The 20359-nt window shown below is 37.4% G+C and overlaps 1 protein-coding gene across 1 annotated transcript in view; it reads left to right on the top strand.

Annotated features, from left to right (window-relative positions):
- Positions 1-6617: 6617 nt before the first annotated feature.
- The window catches only part of synr (BH3-only protein sayonara), a 48875-nt gene continuing 35133 nt past the window's right edge, over positions 6618-20359 (top strand). Inside the window, exons 1-4 of the mRNA XM_090388419.1 lie at positions 6618-6665; positions 11461-11598; positions 12598-12773; positions 18550-18679. Coding sequence (XP_090244545.1) covers positions 6618-6665; positions 11461-11598; positions 12598-12773; positions 18550-18679 — 492 coding nt within the window. The remainder of the gene's footprint in view (positions 6666-11460; positions 11599-12597; positions 12774-18549; positions 18680-20359) is intronic.

The following is a 20359-nucleotide window of genomic DNA, read 5'->3' as shown; positions in this document are numbered from 1 at the left end:
CTAGTAAAGCAAATCATTCCCCATTCAAACTCCTTCAGGTCCTTCTCTTTCCCCATTGCATGCGCTTCGTATTGACAGGCACTACACATTCCGTCACTATATATGCTGTGACGGTCGGTGTCGTTACTCTTAGGTGCTATGGGCTGCGTCCACTATTGCAGACAGAGGTGGTCATAATGTTTTGGCGCATGAGCGTATATATTCCACATCAAACAATGTTTGGAATCGACGTCCTATCAGAGAAATTTTTCAATGTTAAAAATATCAAAATTGCAAGGCAAGAAGATCCAGCTCTAGGGAGATGCTCTATCGCGTCCCACTGCAATTTATGAATGGATTATTATTATTATTATATTAGGGTCAAATTCATTACATAAATCCGTATTTGTGTCTGTAAATTGCGTGCAGTTCTCTTGTCGATTTGCCTGCTTTTCTGGACGAAAACCCCCAGTTAATAGGGAAAAACCTTACTGTCTACGCTTGAGACCGACTAATTCAGCCACGGAGTGAAAAATGCCCATTAAAGTTCCTCGCGTCATCGACGGGATTCGAACCTGGGGCTTTTCCATCCGGTGTGGGGAGGACGGTGACGATACCACTGTGCTACTCGCACAGATTTTATGGATGGTTACATTTAATCCGTACATGTTCGCGCACTGTTGAGTAACAAAGTGATACAAAAGTCTGGATCTGTTGTTTTTTATGGCACGTCGCTGATCAACTCAGGATTCGTGTGCAGTTCTGTGAGTTGACCGCTTTACGTCTACATATACATGAAATGGCACTGTTCCTATGAGCCGGAAAGCAAAACGAGCACAACCTTCACAGTGCTTTCGAAAGGATCGAATTTCCCCAAATGATTGATTCCACTGCAGTACTGTAGTGCTTTCTCTTTCTGGTTCAAGATGCGTACATCATCTTTTATCTACAGGCACTATGCTATCTAAAAAAGAAATGACTTCCGTCCTTTTCATATCGCATGAGATGCTGCTGGTAATCTCATTCGCAAACCTTTTTTTGTTTATCATTGAGACTTGGAAACCCACTTCATGCAGACCTCTCTGTCATGCAATCCGTCCTTGTGGGTAACGAGTGGTATAATCATGTGAAAAATGCAGGGGTTCGATTCTCGTCAAACGTGAGATACTTTTATGGGGCCTTTTCACATTATAGTCGAATTAGTCTGTCACAGACTAGGGGAGTATGCTTTGGTCTCACGAGGAACCCCGAGATCTCCAGAGAACTGGGGCAATTGACCTGGGAGTAATTGTGCAGTCAGATATGAAATTTTATGAGCAGTGCAGACAGGCTGCCACAGCAGGTCATGGAATATTGTCAGTGATATATAGGAATTTTACTAGTAGGCAAAAGGAGGTGATTATCCCTTTGTATAAGGCAATGGTCAGGCTACACCTTGAGCGCTGCGTACAGGTCTGGAGGCTTCATTTTAGGAAGGATGTAGAGTTGTAGTACAGAGAAGGGCAACAAGATTGGTGAGGGGAACGAAGGGGGTATTACCAAGAAAGGCTTAAGTTCTGCAAATTGCAACGTCTGGAGACTAGGCACCTGCGAGGTGATCTAATTGCATAGCGTCACCTGAGTGGGTGAATCCGCTATACGTTTAAAAATCTGAAACGCCGCCAGGACAACTGTTTCAAAGCTTATTGGCTTCTCACAAATTGTATAGCGGATTCACCTATTCTGGTGAATCAAATACAGATAAAGCGTGCGAATTTTGATTTTATCAAAATTTGAACATGCAGAACAGAATATTACGAAAATTTTATAAAACTGAAGTACTTTTAGTTCAATACATAGGATACTACCAAAAAAAAAAGCATCATTCAAATTTTAAAATTCGCACATTTTGCGGTTATGTATTGTCAGATTGGGTGAAAACCAATTAAGAGTTGCAATTAAAAAAAAAGTTGGTTTCGATATTTTTTGAGAAGATTCGTTTAAATTCCATGAAACATAATAATAATAATAATAAGAGCATTTCTGTTTCTGCGTTATCTGTAAACAGAACAATTTTCCTGTACCTTTGCCCGCCCTCCATAGAATGGATGGTTGTTGCCTATACCTTTCCCGTCGAAAACATGAATGCTGGTTCCTTTTTGTATTCATCAAAAACTACAATATTAAGAAAATATCTCGAAATAAGCTCGCCCTTTCAGGTTATCAGATATCAGAGTTTTAATTTACTTGATGGACTTTATTTCAGGCGTTGTGGTTTTGTATGTGTGGAAACAGTCACTTTTAATTTAAATTTCATTTCATGCACGCCATGGTATCGTGTGTAAAATAGGACTATCTCTCATTACACTGAACAACAACAAAAATTTTCTCTAATAGAAATAATGTGTAGCCCCTCACTTCGCAAGATATTTCATATTTAATTTTCAAGTACGTTTATCTCTTCATATTAGCTGTACTACTGATTAAAAAGTTTTTCCAGCAGTTTCTAGACTGTTATAGTCTCATCTGCATGTCAGATGGATATATAAAGCAAACCTCCCAGACAGATCAATCAGTCGGAGTTATGCGTGTGTGCGAGTTATGGTTGCTACCCATTACTAAACTCGTGCCCTTTTTATAGTTTTGGTAATTTCAGTTGAACGTACTTTTGAAATGATATATCAGGGCGTTAATTCACCAAATAGCTTTGTTATGTGTGCTTTGATTACGCAATTAAATCTCATGGATAGTTTATGATGTCCCTATTAAAGAAAGCATATGAAGTTCAAGGTAATCACATTATTTAAGTAGAGAATTATCTATTCGGTACTCTTATGACATGGGATGAAAGTCCAATGAGTCTAATAATAATCGTATTGCTATGTTTATCAATAATTTATAATTTAATATCGTTCGTGGGTAGCAAACTGGCCGTGAAAATTTTCATAATACATGAATATGCGATCTGGTAAGGCTATGCTATTATTGAGACTAGGTATTCAAGCGCTCTGTACTATAACAAACAAGTAAATGGCAAGAAAATACGCTTTGTAATGGTGTAAACGGTGAAACATGACATTGACGAATGTGCTAGAACTACAAAGGCACGCCATCGAGGAAAATTGGCACGAAATTGTTAGACGTACTGAAATACAGTATCCAAAGAGTAAAGGAAATAAATGAGGGCGTTAGCTGCAATGAATATCTGCAAAAGAAGTTAGTTTACATGATGAAGAATTGAAATTTTTTTATTATTATTTTAATTCGAGGAACATAACACACTTAAAGTAGATAGCCTCAATTAAAAATAAAGCTACATTGTGTCAAACTAAAAAAGTTAATTTTTCTATGCGTTTTGAAAAATAAAAAAATATCATGAGGGTTGAAAAGGGACCAAAATATAATGGCTGTTCGAATGAAACATACGTCATAAGCCTGTTAATTATTCATTATCCACATTTTTAACTAGGGATATCAGGGTTAAGGGACTACATTCCCCAAATGCGACCGTGGTAAGGTGCACTAACAGTGGTCAATGCGTTATGGGACATAACGCAATGACCACTGCCGTTTACTGTGATAAATTCACAGAGAAAATTCCTGCTCTTGCCGCCTGAGATTAGCCAACTACATCCTGGATTGAAGAGGCCATAGAAATTCCTTTAGTCTTCAATAGGATCGAATGCAGACCTCTCCAAACGAGCGGTTGAGGGCGACGCATTCAGCTGACCAAGGTGCCACGGAGGACATAAATCCAGCTATCCGGAATCTATGAGGATATGAAGGTGACAGTTGGACGAGCATTGATTGGTTCATTGTCAGAACAAGCTTCTATCCGTTGTTGTTGTGAAAGTGGATAGTTTGAATAAATTCAAGGAAGACCTAGACAAACTATTGACGGTATGGATAGGTGAAATGGGATTTTTTTTTTTGGCTGATGCTGTATATAAGCTTGCTTTTTTACATCGTTTGCCACTACTAATACTAAGTCGCTGATGCGCATAAAACCCTACAATAAAACAAACAAACAAAATAAAAATAATAATAAACGGTTGGCATAGATAACTACGCCCTCTAGACTACTGGCTCAGAACTCAGCACGTGCAAGAATAGTAGCTATCGTTTGCATGCTGTAAAAATCTAAAACGTGGATTCGTCCAAATGTGCACAGATGCGAGGATGTAGTTTTTGGGTTCAGAGGGTTAATGACCAACGAACATAGGGACTGTTTAAAATGCCATAGTTTTCCACTGGTATGAGAAGTTCATACAGCGATGACAACCTATTGAGGACCTAAATAGGAAAAAAAAAAGTGCCATATTACGGCCACCCGAGAACTAACTCTTCTGCTCATGTGTAATATGTCCATAAATTGCGTTTGCATTCTCGTCAATTTGGCTGTTTTGCTGTTTTGAAAAACCCGAGTTTCCAGGAGAGGGTAGAACCTTGCTATCCATGCCTGAGACCGTCTAACTCAGCCACGGACTGAAAAAAAAGCCCATAAAAGTTCCTCGCTTCATTAAGTACCCGCAAGTTATACTCGCCGTCCTTCCCGGTGTAGGGAGGACGGCGATTATAACCTGCGGGGGCACCTACTGAGGATCTGACTTAAGAACACAGGGATATCAATGAAACAACTGTTGGCTAAGTGGATGAATTGATAAAGGCCAATCAACTTGTAGCCGTGTGGATGATTGCAAATAAGCAGGACTGTGAAAATGGGGGTTCACTGGATTGCAACACATTCATGACCCGAAGCAGAAAGGGGACCCCAAAACGTTTCTTAAATGGTTATAATATTACAATAGCTATATTATAATCATTATGAAAGTGTATAATATAAATATAACTTTTATAATATTATGAAAAATCTATCAAAAGAAAGAGAATCCCGAAATCAACTGTGTACCTGGGTACACAGCTAACACTGCACGATCCTGCCTGTCAGCTCCAACAACTCTTGGCAGTATTGCCTCTCGACAACGTTAAACTTCATGCAGCTCTTGAAATCCAAGCTCTGTTGTAGCGATACCGGTGTGAAGTGCTGCAACAGCTGGTATATGCCTTGACCTGACTCTCACTCTCCAACTTCTAAATCTTTAACTCATGAAGAAGGTGACGAAAAATCATACGATAACCATAGAGTCCTTATCACTCCTCCCTCAACTGATTCTTATTTTTAAATAGATGCATCTCTAAAGTAATTTATTCCAAAAGTACTTAATACATTTTTAATAATACAGTAGAGTCGATAAAAACTTCTTTCTCTACAAAAATGTTCTTCCCCCTCCCCCAAAAAATGCGTTTTGCCCTACCTTGTAAAAAAAAAATTCTGACTTTACTAGGATGAACTCTTTGAAGATGATTAGATCCATTATAGGGGTGATAAATGAAATGTACGTATGTGTTAATCGCCAAAGCAACTAAGGCAATGAGGGGTAAGTATTGTGTTTATAGATTGAGTGTAATCTGTCGTCGAATTGAAACGAATTGGTTTCAAATGTTAAGAATACACCGAGACATTGAACTAAGCAGTATTTGCAGATTATCAAGGAAATTTAAGAAAAGAAGTGAGTCAAGCTTATGAAAGTTTTATTAACACTTTTTAAAAATACACTAGTTTTTGTCTGTTTCCGAATTGGCAGCTGACCGGGACTCTTGAGAACTTGGTCATTTCTGTTTTTCAAGATATTAACGATTTTTTAGTATTAATGTCTAACTGACAGCTTTTTTTTTTTTAATGTTAACAAATTAAGTTCATTAAGCGTACTAATCCATATATTTTTCTATTAAAATTACTACTTATATTTGTGGATTCTGAAAATTAAAAATTCATTAACGTTATTCATTTAAATGTTTTATTTATAAAAAAATTGGAAAAAAGAAATTATGAAACTGAATTCGTTACTTATCTTCTGTCACGCTACTCCTGAAAGTCTTCTGTGGCTTTCCTGTGTTTACTTTCTTACTGATAAAAAAAGTGTTATTGGATTTTCGAAATAAGGGTTAACCATATGTTCACCAGGATTACTCCATATTTCATATTTCCGTTTAAAGCAGAGGTTGACTACTTATCACTGCCTGACTTGCGACCCATTTTCTTAAGTCACTGAAGTTCGCGACTAAGTTTTCAGTTTGTTTTCAAATGATCCATTGAATTTTAAAAGATTATTAAAAGATGGTTACATCACTGAGTCTACTGTGAAATTCTCTCCCGTTTTTGTTTTTAATTGAAAATTGATAAATCGTATCATATAGATATAAATCAGATCGAATCAGATAAGATATGAAAATAATCAAATTAGAAGAATTATGTTAAGACTGTATCGGTTCTAGAAACAGAACCCTTTCAGGGTGTTAGGCCTAACAATTTATATTGTACATAATGTAAATCAATGAGCAGAGCAATTAATTTTATTCTAGTATTTTATTTGTTTATTCATTAGTATACGTATCCCTGGTAGATTAACTTGTGCATATAAAAGCAGTAATTTCAAAAATAGGTTCGCATAAACAAACTAAAGAATAGATATATCACGTGATAATACGAGATATATGTTCACGTTTCAGAACAAATAACACTGCAACAAAATTTGATAGTTATCTTATTGAAAATTTCTTTTATTCAACAGTATCCGTGGTGAGCTGCAACCTCCACCATGGGGTGTGGAGGAAGTAAACCAACTGGACCAACTGGTATTATTCATGTAAGTAGTGTCCTCTGTTACCATTTTTGGTTGATCTTTGATTTCTGTAAAAGAAAAAGAAAAATTATCTTTTTTTTTTGTAAAAGACAAAAGATTTTAAAATTTAAACGTGAGCACCATGCTATGGCGCTGTGAAAATTGATGATTAGTTTGCAGTCCTAAAGAATGCAATATTTTCTTTCTTGATAGTTTTACAAATTTATTCCGTTATTTGTTTAAGTTGTATATACAGTTTTTATTAAACCGATTTTCATGGAATCAGTGTTATGATGTTAAGTCTAGAATTACGTTGCAAGGTTAGAGTGACCAGACGGCCCGTTTTCTTGAATTGTCCCGATTTTGTGCGTAATTCTTAGCGTCCCCAAAGAAGTTTTGGTAATGCTGCTTCGTTTATCACGTAAAGCTCCTTTTCTAAAATAATATAAAGTTAAAATTAATGTATATAAAGGCAATTAACATAATCGTAATAAATATCAATATTTGTATATTTTTCATTTAACATTGTCGAAGTGCGAGGACGGTGTATCAATGCAATGTGTATGTTCCACTTTCTCATGCACTTTTATTGACATAGGATTGTACTGTTTTTCGTCTAAAATAATGTAGGTAGAAAGAATTGCTTTATAATTATTAATAAAAGTAGAGCATCGAATGTTTTATTTTCTCCCTGTTCTGTAAAATGCGTTTATAAGGAAGAATATTCGAAGGAATTGCCTTATAACGAAGTTGAATGGGCAGTACTCATGCGGTATTGGACATCGTTACGATATAAAGCTTACTTAAAATAAAGAAAATGTGAGCAAAATTTCAGTGGAGCAACCGCAAATTCTGTGCCACCAGCGAGATAGTAGTAGTAGTAGTAGTAGTAGTGGCACATGATGCAAGAAAGCAAGTGTAGGAGCTTATACAGCATCAGCCAAAAAAAAAAAAAAAAAAAAAAAATCACACCATTCCCTCCAAATGCCTGTCCAGTTCCTCCTTAAATTTATTTAACCTATCAACTTCCACAACGACAGATGGAAGTTTGTTCCAGCAATTAACCACCCGCTGGCTAAAGGCAAATTTCCGCACATCTATTCTACACCTGTCCTTTCTTAATTTGAACTTATGTCCCCGTAGGTTGGTAATCTGAACAAGTGGAAGGATCCCATCAGAATTCAGCGTGCTCAACCCATTCAAGGCCTTATACACCTCAATCAGATCACCGCGCAGGTGCCTAGTCTCCAGCCACTGCAATTTGCAGAACTTAAGCCTCTCTTGGTAAGAGAATCCCTTCATTCCCCTCACCAATCGTGTTGCTCTTCTCTGTACACGCTCAAGCAAATCTACATCCTTCCTAAAATGAGGCCTCCAGACCTGTACGCAGTACTCAAGGCGTGGCCTGACCATTGCCTTATACAGAGGGACAATCACCTCCTTTTCCCTGCTAGCAAAATTCCTATATATCATTGACAAAACCCCATTACCCGCCCTAGCAGCCTGTCTGCACTGCTCAGAAAACTTCATATCTGACTGCACAATTACTCCCAGGTCTTTTTCATTTTCTACCACCTTAAGTGTACTACCACACAGTTGGTACGTTTCTCTGGGGTTACTTCTACCCATATGCAGTACTTTGCATTTGTCAAGGTTGAACTTCAGTTGCCACTTCTTAGCCCATCTGCCCAAATTATCTAGATCCTGTTGCAGTAGCACACTGCCATTACTGTCATTAACAACCCTGCCAACCTTTGTGTCATCTGCAAACTTCGACATTAAGCCTGATATACCTTCATCAATATCATTGATAAATACACAAAACAACAGTGGACCCAACACCGAACCCTGTGGGACTCCACTAATAACATTAGTCCACGAAGAGCAGCACCCATTGATTACCACCCTCTGTCTTCTCCCACTTAACCATCCTTTTATCCATTGTAGCAACTTACCCTTAATACCATTCTGCTCCAATTTGTACCGTAGTCTTCCATGCGCAACAGTGTCAAAAGCTTTCCTGAAATCCAAGTATATGATAGTCGAACGATCTTCTCCCTCCATCCCAATCCCATGCTCTTTGAGTTCCGAACCAACCGTCGACCCCTTATTTTTTACAGAACAGTAAAAAAAAGGGGTTATTTCTAATATATTTAAAAAAATTGTACCAGTTTTTCTTAGTAGTGCTAAGAAATCCGGCAACGTTCCGATTTTGTTTTATCTTCAGAATTTGACTTGTCACGATCTGACTTCCTGAAAATTTGATGAAACCTAACCATGGTCAGTATGGCTCTTTGGTAGATTCATCGCGTATAATTATTTATTTATTTAATCAGTTTTACTGAATAGCAGATATCAAAATCCTCTGGTTAGATTGGTCTCTACGTTACTCTACATTAAACTGCTTTATTATGATGAAGCTGTTCTTTTTTTTTTATTTTTTTTATTCAGTCTATTAGGAAATCAAAGAGGACGCTATCTGCATAATTAAATTGAGTGACAGCATTTGCAGATTAGCCTCCAAATTAAAATGAGTTCTCTGACCTCATACATAAAACTTTTAAGAAAATCTTTGTACTCTTTCTACCCAAAGTTTGGACTATCTTATCTCAAGAATTTCAGATAATTTACATGCTTTCAAATATTCTAGCATAATTTCATTATCGTTTTGTACAAATGTTTCTTGAGGCAATAGATAACTACCTAGAATAAATAAATTATTTACATAAAAACGTTTTTGTTAACCTTGAATATAAGAATAGAACTTTAAGAACATGATCAAAAATATAATATTTTTAAAATATAATCTCTAATAGGAATGTAATAATAATTAGTTGTAAAATATTATCATCATCATCCCTAACCACTACCCTCTCAAATCTTTTTACAGACATTGTCAAAGTGATATTTTATTGGTAGATTACAAATGCATTATGCTTTTCCAGTTTGTCCAATGTGAATACTCTTCCAAGATTCGTTTACATAAATGCTAAGTATACTAAATACTGATAGCAACATTGCTCTCTCTCACACGACACAAAGACAATTTTTTTCGAATATTCCTTCCTATTATTATGTAAAGAAATACTCCAGTTCCTGTACATTTATTTTTAAGGAAAAACGCCTATTACGTAACATCCATGTGACTATTCTTTCGATCCATAACGCATAGTAATACCCTGATTGTATCTTCCCTTTTCTTGCGTTATATAATTTGAAAATGGCTCCTATGCATAGTACAAATAACTGGTAAAAAACGTTTAGTAGGAATAGCTTAAAGTGATTCTTCAGAACATTTAATCCCGAAGACAATAATTGCTCTAGAACATTGTAAAAACGCATTTTTGTTTGAATTATCAGAAATTATCTCATCTTGTCTCAGGTTATGTCATTCGTTTCGCTACAATTAACATGGAGGTCATTCACAGTAGCGTATAACACGCCCTTTTATTGCATGTCTGCGAAGTTTACTGACACGTTTCATGTCAGAAAAAGGATAAGCGTGGGTTGGTTTATCACAGCATGCCGTTGTATATTTATACGAATAGATATCAGTCTTTTGAACAAGCACGCTACTCGTACAGTGACTATTTCCCATTAACCAAGATGAGAATAGTGATCGACCATGAGTAACTGTCAAGAACTCCTTTATTGTCTGGAAAAAGCGGTCAAAGGCAAATACCAGTATATAATACTATTTTTACCTTATACCCAGTGTACTCTTTAGGGTTTTATAAAATTTTGCTTTCTATTTAAATAAATATGAAATGTAATTCTTTCAAATGTCTAAAACAGCAGCCGCTTTTCATATCTGTTTTTAATATGTATTGATAAATATTGAAAACATTTATCATCATTCTCGTAACGTTAAAAAAAAAAAATGGAAATTGTAATTTATTTTAATTTTAAAATTATTTTTCTGCTAATAATTACTTAAATGGACATTTCTGTAGAGAATTTCACTTTCAAAGATTATAGCAAACAATTTCTGACAATTTTGCTGTTACTTCATTCCGATTGTTATTAAAGTTAATCGGTTGCTAAGGTAACCGGTTGTAGAGAGTGTAAACAGCTTTTTTGACACTGTATACACAGTTCCTTTTGTATATATATATATACAGTATATATATTATTTTATTTTTTTCTGAGCTGAGTTCAACTTACAACGGACGTCATGAAATTGAATGTCGACGTTTTTATCGGTTCTCTAGAGAGTTGAATTCTCACGATTCTTATTTAGACACGAAAAACATTTCAGTTAAGGAAAAAGCAATTTAGTAATTAAAGGCAATTTTAAGGGTTTAATCTGTTTGTGGATAAAAGTTCTTTCTTTATTCAGAAACAGGTTGAGGTAAATTAGAGTATGTCGAAATGGTTAATCGATATCTATTAAAGGGTAATTGAGTAACTACATTTCTTGGTACTGTCATCATTTTGTGACACCATGGGAAACTATAAGTATAACCCATCATCCGAGCTGGTATGCTTGACTGTGGTAAACAGCTCATTTATTTTGTTATTAGCAATAAGTGTACTAGTATGGAAGAAGGGCCATTTTAATGTGTTTGTTATTTTTGTATTAATGTGTGCACACACACAAGCAAAGCTGGAAAGAGGATATTGAGACTGGAATACTACCTGCCTTGGACTCTTTGTCTCTAGGTGTAGAATCAAGTTTGTTTTTGCAAGGTTTAGTAATAGATTAGAGCGATTAATGAGAATGTATTTTTAAAATAAAAATTTTGCAAGTGTGCTTAGTGAGCTGAATTACAGCGTGTGCATTAAATTTATACCTTTATTTGTTGTACTTCTTTTGTAGAATGGAGTTACACGAAACGATGTAGCCGTAAACGACATATCTCGTAATAAGAAACGCCTCGAAAGACAGCAAGGAAGAAATGAAGTCGATGTTGGCGTTCAGAAACAAAAGAAAGGGAGTGCACCCAATAACATTAAAGTAAGGATGTGAAACTGCATTTTTTAATGTAAATCGAGCATATCTTGTTTATTTTACTTGTGCAAAACATTTATTTTCAAGAATTTGCATATTGACTGCTGTGGATGTATCACAAAAAGTTCCTGTAATAAAAGGACCACAACAATCAAGGAAAAACTTTATAAAACATTTTTAAATTAGTAGTTACCGTAAAGCACAAGTACTCATAGAAGGTGAAATATAGTAAAACCCTCCCTCGGTTAAATATAAGGGCATCTAATATATATATATATATTTATTTATTTTATTTTATTTTATTTTTTTACTAAATTTCTATAGCTAGAGCACTATATTACCTGTATAATTACAGCTTTAGTTATGCTATTGATATTTATGGCAAATGTTACGCAGCTGCCAAAATACATTACTCTAAATTTTCGTATTCTGAAAGTCTTCTTATTTCAAATTTTTTATCTTTAGCATTTCAATGCTATACCTATAATTATTGCTCAAACACCCTATACAAATACCAAAATTCGACTCGAAAAATTACTAATTAAATTCAATATAATAAAGTAAAATTAATTAAGTCGTTTTTATTTGCTGATCGTGTTTTAAAACTGTTTGTTTTTGTAACAGAAAATATGACCTTCAAATTGAAAGAGGTATTTATCGCTAAAATTTATGTTATTTTTTATATTCTTTCTATACAAAATTAATCTAATAAGGTAAATTTTTACTTAATAAAAAACTAATAAATATACAGAATTATATTCATATATTTTTACAATATAGTAGATAATGTCGGGATTTTGGGCCAGACTTTCTATAATGCAAACATAGTAGGTTTTTTCTCTGCTTATTGAATCTTTAAATGTGTTAATAATTTACTTGAATATACCATGAAATAGTGGCTGTTTAACTAATCAACTTTAGTGAGGCACACAAACCATAGAAATGTCAAATTGATTTTTAATCGGAATTTAATGCTAATAAAATAAACAATTTCGTTATTCCTAGCCAGTGAATATAACCACAGAATCTCTTCAAAGTTATTTGGACCTGGAAAAGAAAATCCAGAAATGCGAGAAACGACATGTATTGGACAATTATCAAGTCAAAACAGAGCAGCTAGAAAAACTTGAAAAGACTATTCAACAGCTAGAGGAAAACAAGGCGGAACAAGAACAACAGGCGTGAGTGGCTAGATTTATTTTTCTAAAATTTGCATAACTGTATTATTTCTTTAGTGACTTGCTATTTACACATCGGTGTTGCAGTTTGAATAATATATTATACAGAATGATTCAAATGAATCACTCTGTACAAGTATATCCTCAGTTTTTCATCAATGTGACACTGGTTAGAACTTGAAATTGTCAATAAAGAATATACGCAGACATTCGTTTTTTTCTTTAAAATTTTTATCTCCACCATAGTTTTAATACTTGATAACATTTTCATCTTTCTCTACAAAATTTATGTTAGGCCAGCCCTAGAATTTGCCTCACAGGTTTGGTCCCCACATTCAGCTTACCAAAAATTAGAAATTGAAAATATTCAAAGAAGAACAATAGTTTGTATTAAAAGTGGCCTTGAATACAAGCATCCTACTGGCATTTCTTCTTGAAATGCTAGAATAAAGAAGAGATAAAACTGACTTACTCCTTTTTAACCAGCTATTAAATGGTACCATAAATTGCCCTCATCTCGTCTCACAAATAAACGCCAACGCTCCGACAAGAGCTTTAAGAAACCATCTACTGCTTGTAATATCCACGAATTATGGATATTACAATTTATATAACAGGACTGCAAGATCAATCAACAACAAAGATCAATCTGGAGAAATTTGACAACCCCGTACACTTCAAGAGGCAACTGAAATTGCTAACCTCATCCGTTACCTGAACCTTAAAATTGACTCTTCTTGCAAGTTCTAAGACTGTTTCTGTAAAGTGTGTGAAGAAATACCAGATCTCAACCTTTCTCCTACCTGTTCACTTAAATCTGACTGCTTTGGAGCTGTGTAATGATGCTTTGTAGCAGCACCCTCAGGCATGTTTGATTGCTGTTTTTGTAGCTATTAATAATAATAATAATAATGCATAACTATAGCAGTGGTTCCCGCATTGGAGTGACTAGCGAGCTCTCAGCATAAATATATTTAGGTTTTCTGTATGGACATGTGACTGTCGTGTCTGGTGTTAAGATAGAATTATATACACCGATGAGCCAAAACATTGACCAGCGAGTCGTTATGCAAATCGAAACAACTGAAAGTGAACTACGGCGCGGGTCCGGACACGGTATAAAAAATACCTGATACTGAACATCGTTAATCAGTGTTACTCTTGTTCTTCAGATGGGAAAGGCAGCGGACTTAAGCGAATTTCACAAAGGCCAAATTATAATGGTCAGACGATTGGGTCAGAGCATATAAAAAAAAAAACTATTATATTTAGGCCACCCGAATAATTAAATTCATCTGCTGTGCTGTGTATCATATGTCTGTTAATTGCGTGTGTTCTATGGTCGATTTGTCTGTTTTGCTGGACGAAAAACCCGAGTTTCTGGGGGGAACCTTGCTATCTACGCCTGAGACGGACTAACTCAACCACGGAGTGGAAAAAGCCCATTAAAGTTCCTCGTGTCATCGACGGGATTCGAACCCGGGCCTTTTCCACCCAGTGTGGGGAGGACGGTGACGATACCACTGTGCTACCTGTGCAGACCGGTCAGAGCATATCCGAAACGGCACGGCTGGTGGGATGCTCAAGGTCAGCCATGGCTAGTACCTACCGAAAATGGTCCGAGGAGGGAAAACTCACGAATCGCCAGCGAGGTGTTGGACTACCACGGTTCATCGATGCTCGAGGTGAGCAAAGGCTCTTCCGAATGGTACGTAGTAACAGAAGGGCGACTGTGGTGCAATTCGCCGGTAATTGGAATGCTGGTGACGGGAGTAATGTGTCATAATACACAATACACTGATGTACTGTGTATTGTAACCATGCTGAAAATGGGGCTGCATAGCTGCAGGCCGCTCACAGTTGCCCTGCTAACCATAGTTCACTGGTGGCAGCGCCTGGAACGGGCATGCAAGCATCGAAACTGAACCTTGAGTGATTGGAAGAAGGTCGTCTGGTCCGATGAATCACGTTTCTGTTGCACCATGTGTACGGCCACCACGTGTGTGTCGTTTGCATGGGGAAGTGATGGCGCCTGGATGCACCGTGGGACGAATACAAGCCGGTGGCGGTGGTGTCATGCTTTGGGCGATGTTACACAGTGGGCATAGGGCTTTTAATGATAACCTTGATCCCGCACTAATTTATGCAGAAATGACTAATCTGAAAATGACACTGCTTGACTACATGGCAATTGAAACAAACAAAAATGCAAACTTGAACAACGACTTCATCCAGGGACTTTGGGCTGAATTGAAGTCCATAACCACAGCACTCATTATCAGGAATGAAAAGTTAAAGGTGAAGACAGCAGAACTTCAAATCAGGGCTGATCATTTTGACAACCTTATGGCAGGAAGGGTGCAAGGACCCATAACATATGCAGACACTGTAAAGAAGCACTCCACAGTTGGAGTACCAAATAAGGTTACTAAGGATCAGGCCCAGGGCATTGCTCCATGTGTAAAACTATTGCATGCAACCTCAGATCCCCCAGGCTCACAAAAAGAACCACAGCACATTGTAATCTTTTGTCCCACAGAAAAATCACAGCTTGAATCCAGCCAGGAAGTCAGAAAATAAAGTGGAAGAAACCTTGCGAACTGAACACAAAGAAGTTAAAATAAAGAGCATCAGAACAGTCAGAAATAAAGGGGTCCTTGTTGAGGCCATCAATGGAGAGGATTTGAGCAGGATTACTAATACGACAACTCTTAACTTAGTAAGATTAACCCACGATAAACCAAAACTTTCGAATCCTACTATATTAATCTAAGACGTGCCAAAGGCGTCCACGAAAGAGGACATGCTAGAAGACATCTTCTACAAAAACCTGCAGGAGTCGGAATTTTCCCTGGATGAAATCAGACAGAAGATAACGTTTAGATTCAGCACAGGGTCCAAGAACCAACTGACAAACTGGGTCATAGGCTTCCCCCCTCAATATCTAAAACACATCTTACGTAATGACAGAATGTTCTTAGGGGTATCTTCGCACAAATTTAGAAGATTCAAAGTGGTGTCTGAATGCTTCAAGTGCTTGTCCTATGGTCACTCATTTCAATACTGCACACACAAGGTTGTCTTGCAGACATTGTGCAGAAGGTGGGCAAGTTTTTGCAGACTGTCTGAACAAAGCGGACTCCCCCAAATGTGTAAATTACAAACGCAGAAATAAGGATCACAATCACTCTGTCCGAGACTCCAAATGCCCCGAGTATCTCCGTGCAGTTGAATTAGCCAGTACGAAAATCCTCCATGAATAACACAACAAATTGCAGCAGATACCAGAGAAACCACAATCAAGGGCCCAAAATCAAAATCCTTCAGGTGAATGGACATCGTTCAAGAATGGAGGCGGATGAGATCAGGGTTGCTGCCCTGGAGAGGAAATACGATATTATCTGTCTGCAGGAGCCATATTGCACCTCCGAAGCTGGTGGAAACTCTTTCCAAATTATGGGATATCCTATTGCATCCAGGATGTTCTACACTATGGCAGTTTATCCAAAGGCCGCTATTATCGTCCTGAACAATCAGATTGTTACCACATCGATATCCAGTCTGTGTACCCAGAACTCCTCCTGTATTCATGTTGCTACCCAAGAACTATCCTTCTACCTTGTTGCCCTCTACTGCCCACCAACATGTGATAATCAAGAAGCCCTAAACCTACTTGAGGACTTCCACAGTAGAATGGGGCATGCTAAGCTTGTCTTAACAACAGATTATAATGCCAAATCCCATCTTTGGCACAATAACCAAACTGATTCTCGTGGCGCCCTCCTTGAGGACTTCATTCTGGCCCACAACTGGACAATACACAATGAAGGTGGTAAACCCTACACTTTCTCCAACGTGCATGGGGAGTCCAACATCGACCTCACTTTATCCTCACCCCCAGTTTCGAATCACATTGCAGAGTGGGACGTTCTAACAGACATATCTAACAGTGACCACCGTGCCATCTCCTTCACTATCACAGCTGCAGCACCGAAGAACAACGGCAACAATCTGGAAGACCTTAGAAGATTATCAATAAGAAACATTAATTGGGCTAAATTTAGAGCATCTCTGAACCTTGACTTTAAAGCGACAGCTCCAAACCTTAACAACCTCTCTGCAGCTGAATATGCTTTTTATGTACAGTCATCCCTCTTCAGAGCCACTGAATATGCTGCCAAGCGAAAGAAAGTGCACACTCCTCATACTCCTTGGTGGACACAGGAAATTACCGATCTCAGAAAACAAATGCATGTGTCACGGAGAGCCTTTCAACAACGCAGGCACTGGCCTGATCCTGAAGTTAATGCTCTCAAACAAGGGTACAAGGAGAAGCGAAAAATCTACCGTAAAGCCATCGCAGAGAACAAATTAAGGTCATGGAGACAATTGGTTTCCCAAGTAGGGAACACGGACCCCTGGGAACTCATATACAAGATCTTTTTTTTTTTTTTTTTTTTTTTGTTTGGTAGTTGTTGGCGCATCGGCTTCTGTGGCCATAGTGCACCTCCCAAGGTTTTTGCAGTACTTTGATCCAAGCCCGAGGCGGGAATCGAACCCGCGACCTTTGGGTTGGCAGGCAGGCACTTTACCCACCTGGCTAGCCCGGTCGGCATATACAAGATCTGTAGGAACAAAATTTTTCCATAATTTTTTTTTTTTCTTGTTCATTGTCACTTCATTCATGTTCTGTGGTCAAATCTATTTTTTGTTTCAGATAAAGATTCTTTTATTGTATTAATTGTAAAGCTAAACATGGAATGCGCTACTCAGCTGAAGCTTTTGTCCCTGTCGATTATAATATCGAAATGTTGTTATTCACGAGTAACAGCGTTATCATCAATCAACACGCAAATGGCTTTTCAGCTGGTGGACTACGATATCGATTGAGCTTGTAGCCTGAGGCAAATCTCGACAGCACTCTGCAGTTCAGAGAGCTTACTGAAATCTAAGGATGAACAGAAGATAGGAATGCAGCCGTACTGCGTTTAGGAGCGCATTTATAAATTTAAGGGTCACAGACAAAATATTAATACCTAGGACCCCCGAAGAGGAGGCTAAGAAAAAAAAAACTTCAAATAATGATCCCTGGGCATGCAAATCCTGAGTATCCAATATAAATTGATCTACCACCTTACAGAGCCGCATATTATGCAAATTATTCATAGCTATAAAAACACTGGATGCAACCAGATCACTTCATTCCCGTTTTGTGGCTTGCTCAGTGGGACAGCCACATCTCCAGTTCTCCAGATGGCAAGTCATCGTCGTTTAGATGATTCTTTGAGATGGTAGGCCGTTGGACGACTTGAAGCCGGGCAAGTGGAGGTGGCACCTTGGCTTATTTTAAATAGAATTTACACGTATAGAGAGCTAAATAAAAAAATATATCATTAAAATCTTTTAAATTTCAGTTCTGCTGAAAGTTGTTACCACCGTTGTGATGAACTTTGTTAAACAGAATATTAATTTTACTTTTTGATCGTGTATCTTCTTATTCTGTTGGATTCTTGCTGATACAAGAAATAGTTTCGTTTTCATCTAATTGTGGGAAGCTAATTTATAAATACCTGAAGTTCCATGTATGTATTTCCAGTCTGTGTAATCTTTATCGATAGTCATAGAAATACAGACAACTTTCCTTGTATTTCTAAAAGCCAAGTTTCTGTTATAACAACACATTTTATCAAGACAGTTCTGTTGTGAATTTTTTTTCTTGTTTGTTGTGTGGCTTATTTACTTGTTTGCAGTTAATAATAGGTTTCCGTTGTATCAACAGTGCCAGTTTGCAAGCGACTTTGGATGGAAATGGAGATAAATCCCTGAAAGAATTTTTACTCGAAAAGTCAAAGAAAGGCGTAGCTTTGACAGAGACAGAAGAAGAATATGTAGATGCTCTTAACTGTCAGGTGAGAAAGAAGTTATTGGGAAGTTACTTGGGATAGTTCTATGAAAAGATACGGTGTCTTCACAAAACATTATTAAAATATGGTTAATTTGGACTCTATAATTATTTTTCATTAAAGTAATTTAGATCGATTATTTATAAATCTATTGCATATCTGCTGCGTTTATTACTTAGACGCAGTATACTTGCCAGTGAATTGGTAAGTATACTTGAGTGCGTAATTCTCTAGCTGTTGTCAAAATTTGCAAGGATTTGTAGGGATCTATGGCGAGAGCATTATAAGAGTCTAATTGTGGTGGATAGGAAGATGTTCTTCAGACATATTAAATTGTTGACGGTGGTGCCAGTTGGAAATCTTGTGACATTGTTCTCGGCCCGCCATGTTTGGGCACCTAATGACATTTAAAATAAATAGAGCGTTTATCATCCCTAAAGTGGATATTTGCGGCTGTAATCTGTAATCTGTGGTGTTAGACCGAGGTTGAGTGGAGAAGTGACCTTGAGATAGTGAACGGTCGTCCAGTTGGTCGATTGGACCACCTCAGGAACCAATATTTGGGCGCGTAGTATCGGCTGAGCAGTGTTTGTGGTGCTGAGGACCATATAACAGAAGCATACAGATGTGTTCCAAAGACGCTTCTTTCTACGTATTGTGCCATTAGTTTGGGCTTCCTAAATCCCACTAGTTCCTGGCTAATCACCCATATAGCTGCTTAAGTTGTGTTCTTTTTTGTCAAAGTGCCGCTCAAAAGTCAGACTTTGTTCCACGTAAGGCCCACTTCTGTGTTTGAGGAAACTTTCTTCATTACGATACCACCTATTCTGATGTTAGTGCCATTATTCTTTCTATTTTTTAGTCACTACCAGTTGGACTGATTTGATTGGGCTAAGCTCAAGACCAATTGAAGTTAAGTAATTTTAAAATATCTATATTTGGTGATTTGCCCCCTTTCTGAAATGAATCTGCTTAGCATCTTTTGAGATTATGAAGAATTTTGTCGTATGTGGTAAGAAATCAAGTCAGAGATAGGGCCAAGAAAGGGTCCAGCGCTGCTGCAAATAGTCTCCGACAGGACCGTCCCTGGGGTACCCTTCTATTAACTGTGAATGATGTTCGAAGATTTTTATGGGTGACTAAAATGTGCCTAGGCCCGATGTCCTTTAGTTTTCTACCTGTGTTAAAATATCATCTGGGAATATATAGTGGAGCAGGTAATGTCAATCTATTATAAGTTGCTTTTATAGCAAGGAAGAGGATGTACAGCTGCACTTTACTATTGAGTGCATGCTGAATTCGTCGCAAGTTGGTAGTCGTGGATCTGTCCTTGATCTGTCCGAAAGGTGCTGAGCAATTTCGGATTATATTGCCTTTTCAAATATTTTTTGGAGGATGCAATAGATAGCTGTTGGCCTGGAGTCTTGGATGCTCTCGGGCTTTCAGTTTGAGCACAGGTCTCGACAACAATGGAGATCGATATCTAAATAGGGATTCAATCCCCTGCCAAACGGAAGAGTGAATGATGATGATGATGCACATCTCACGTTGTTCCATATCCTTGGTACGGTTACCTCGTCCAAGATCTGGTTAAAGAGATGGAATAGAGAATCAAACACAGTTATAACATTTAAATATTAACTGAACTTTTCCTTAACGTTTAAGTATTAAAATATTTTTGACGAT

The sequence above is a fragment of the Mastigoproctus giganteus genome, chromosome 14 (assembly GCF_048544385.1).
Source record: "Mastigoproctus giganteus isolate SK-2022 chromosome 14, ASM4854438v1, whole genome shotgun sequence".
Taxonomy (NCBI): domain Eukaryota; kingdom Metazoa; phylum Arthropoda; class Arachnida; order Uropygi; family Thelyphonidae; genus Mastigoproctus; species Mastigoproctus giganteus.
This window is presented reverse-complemented; position numbering and strand designations above follow the sequence as displayed.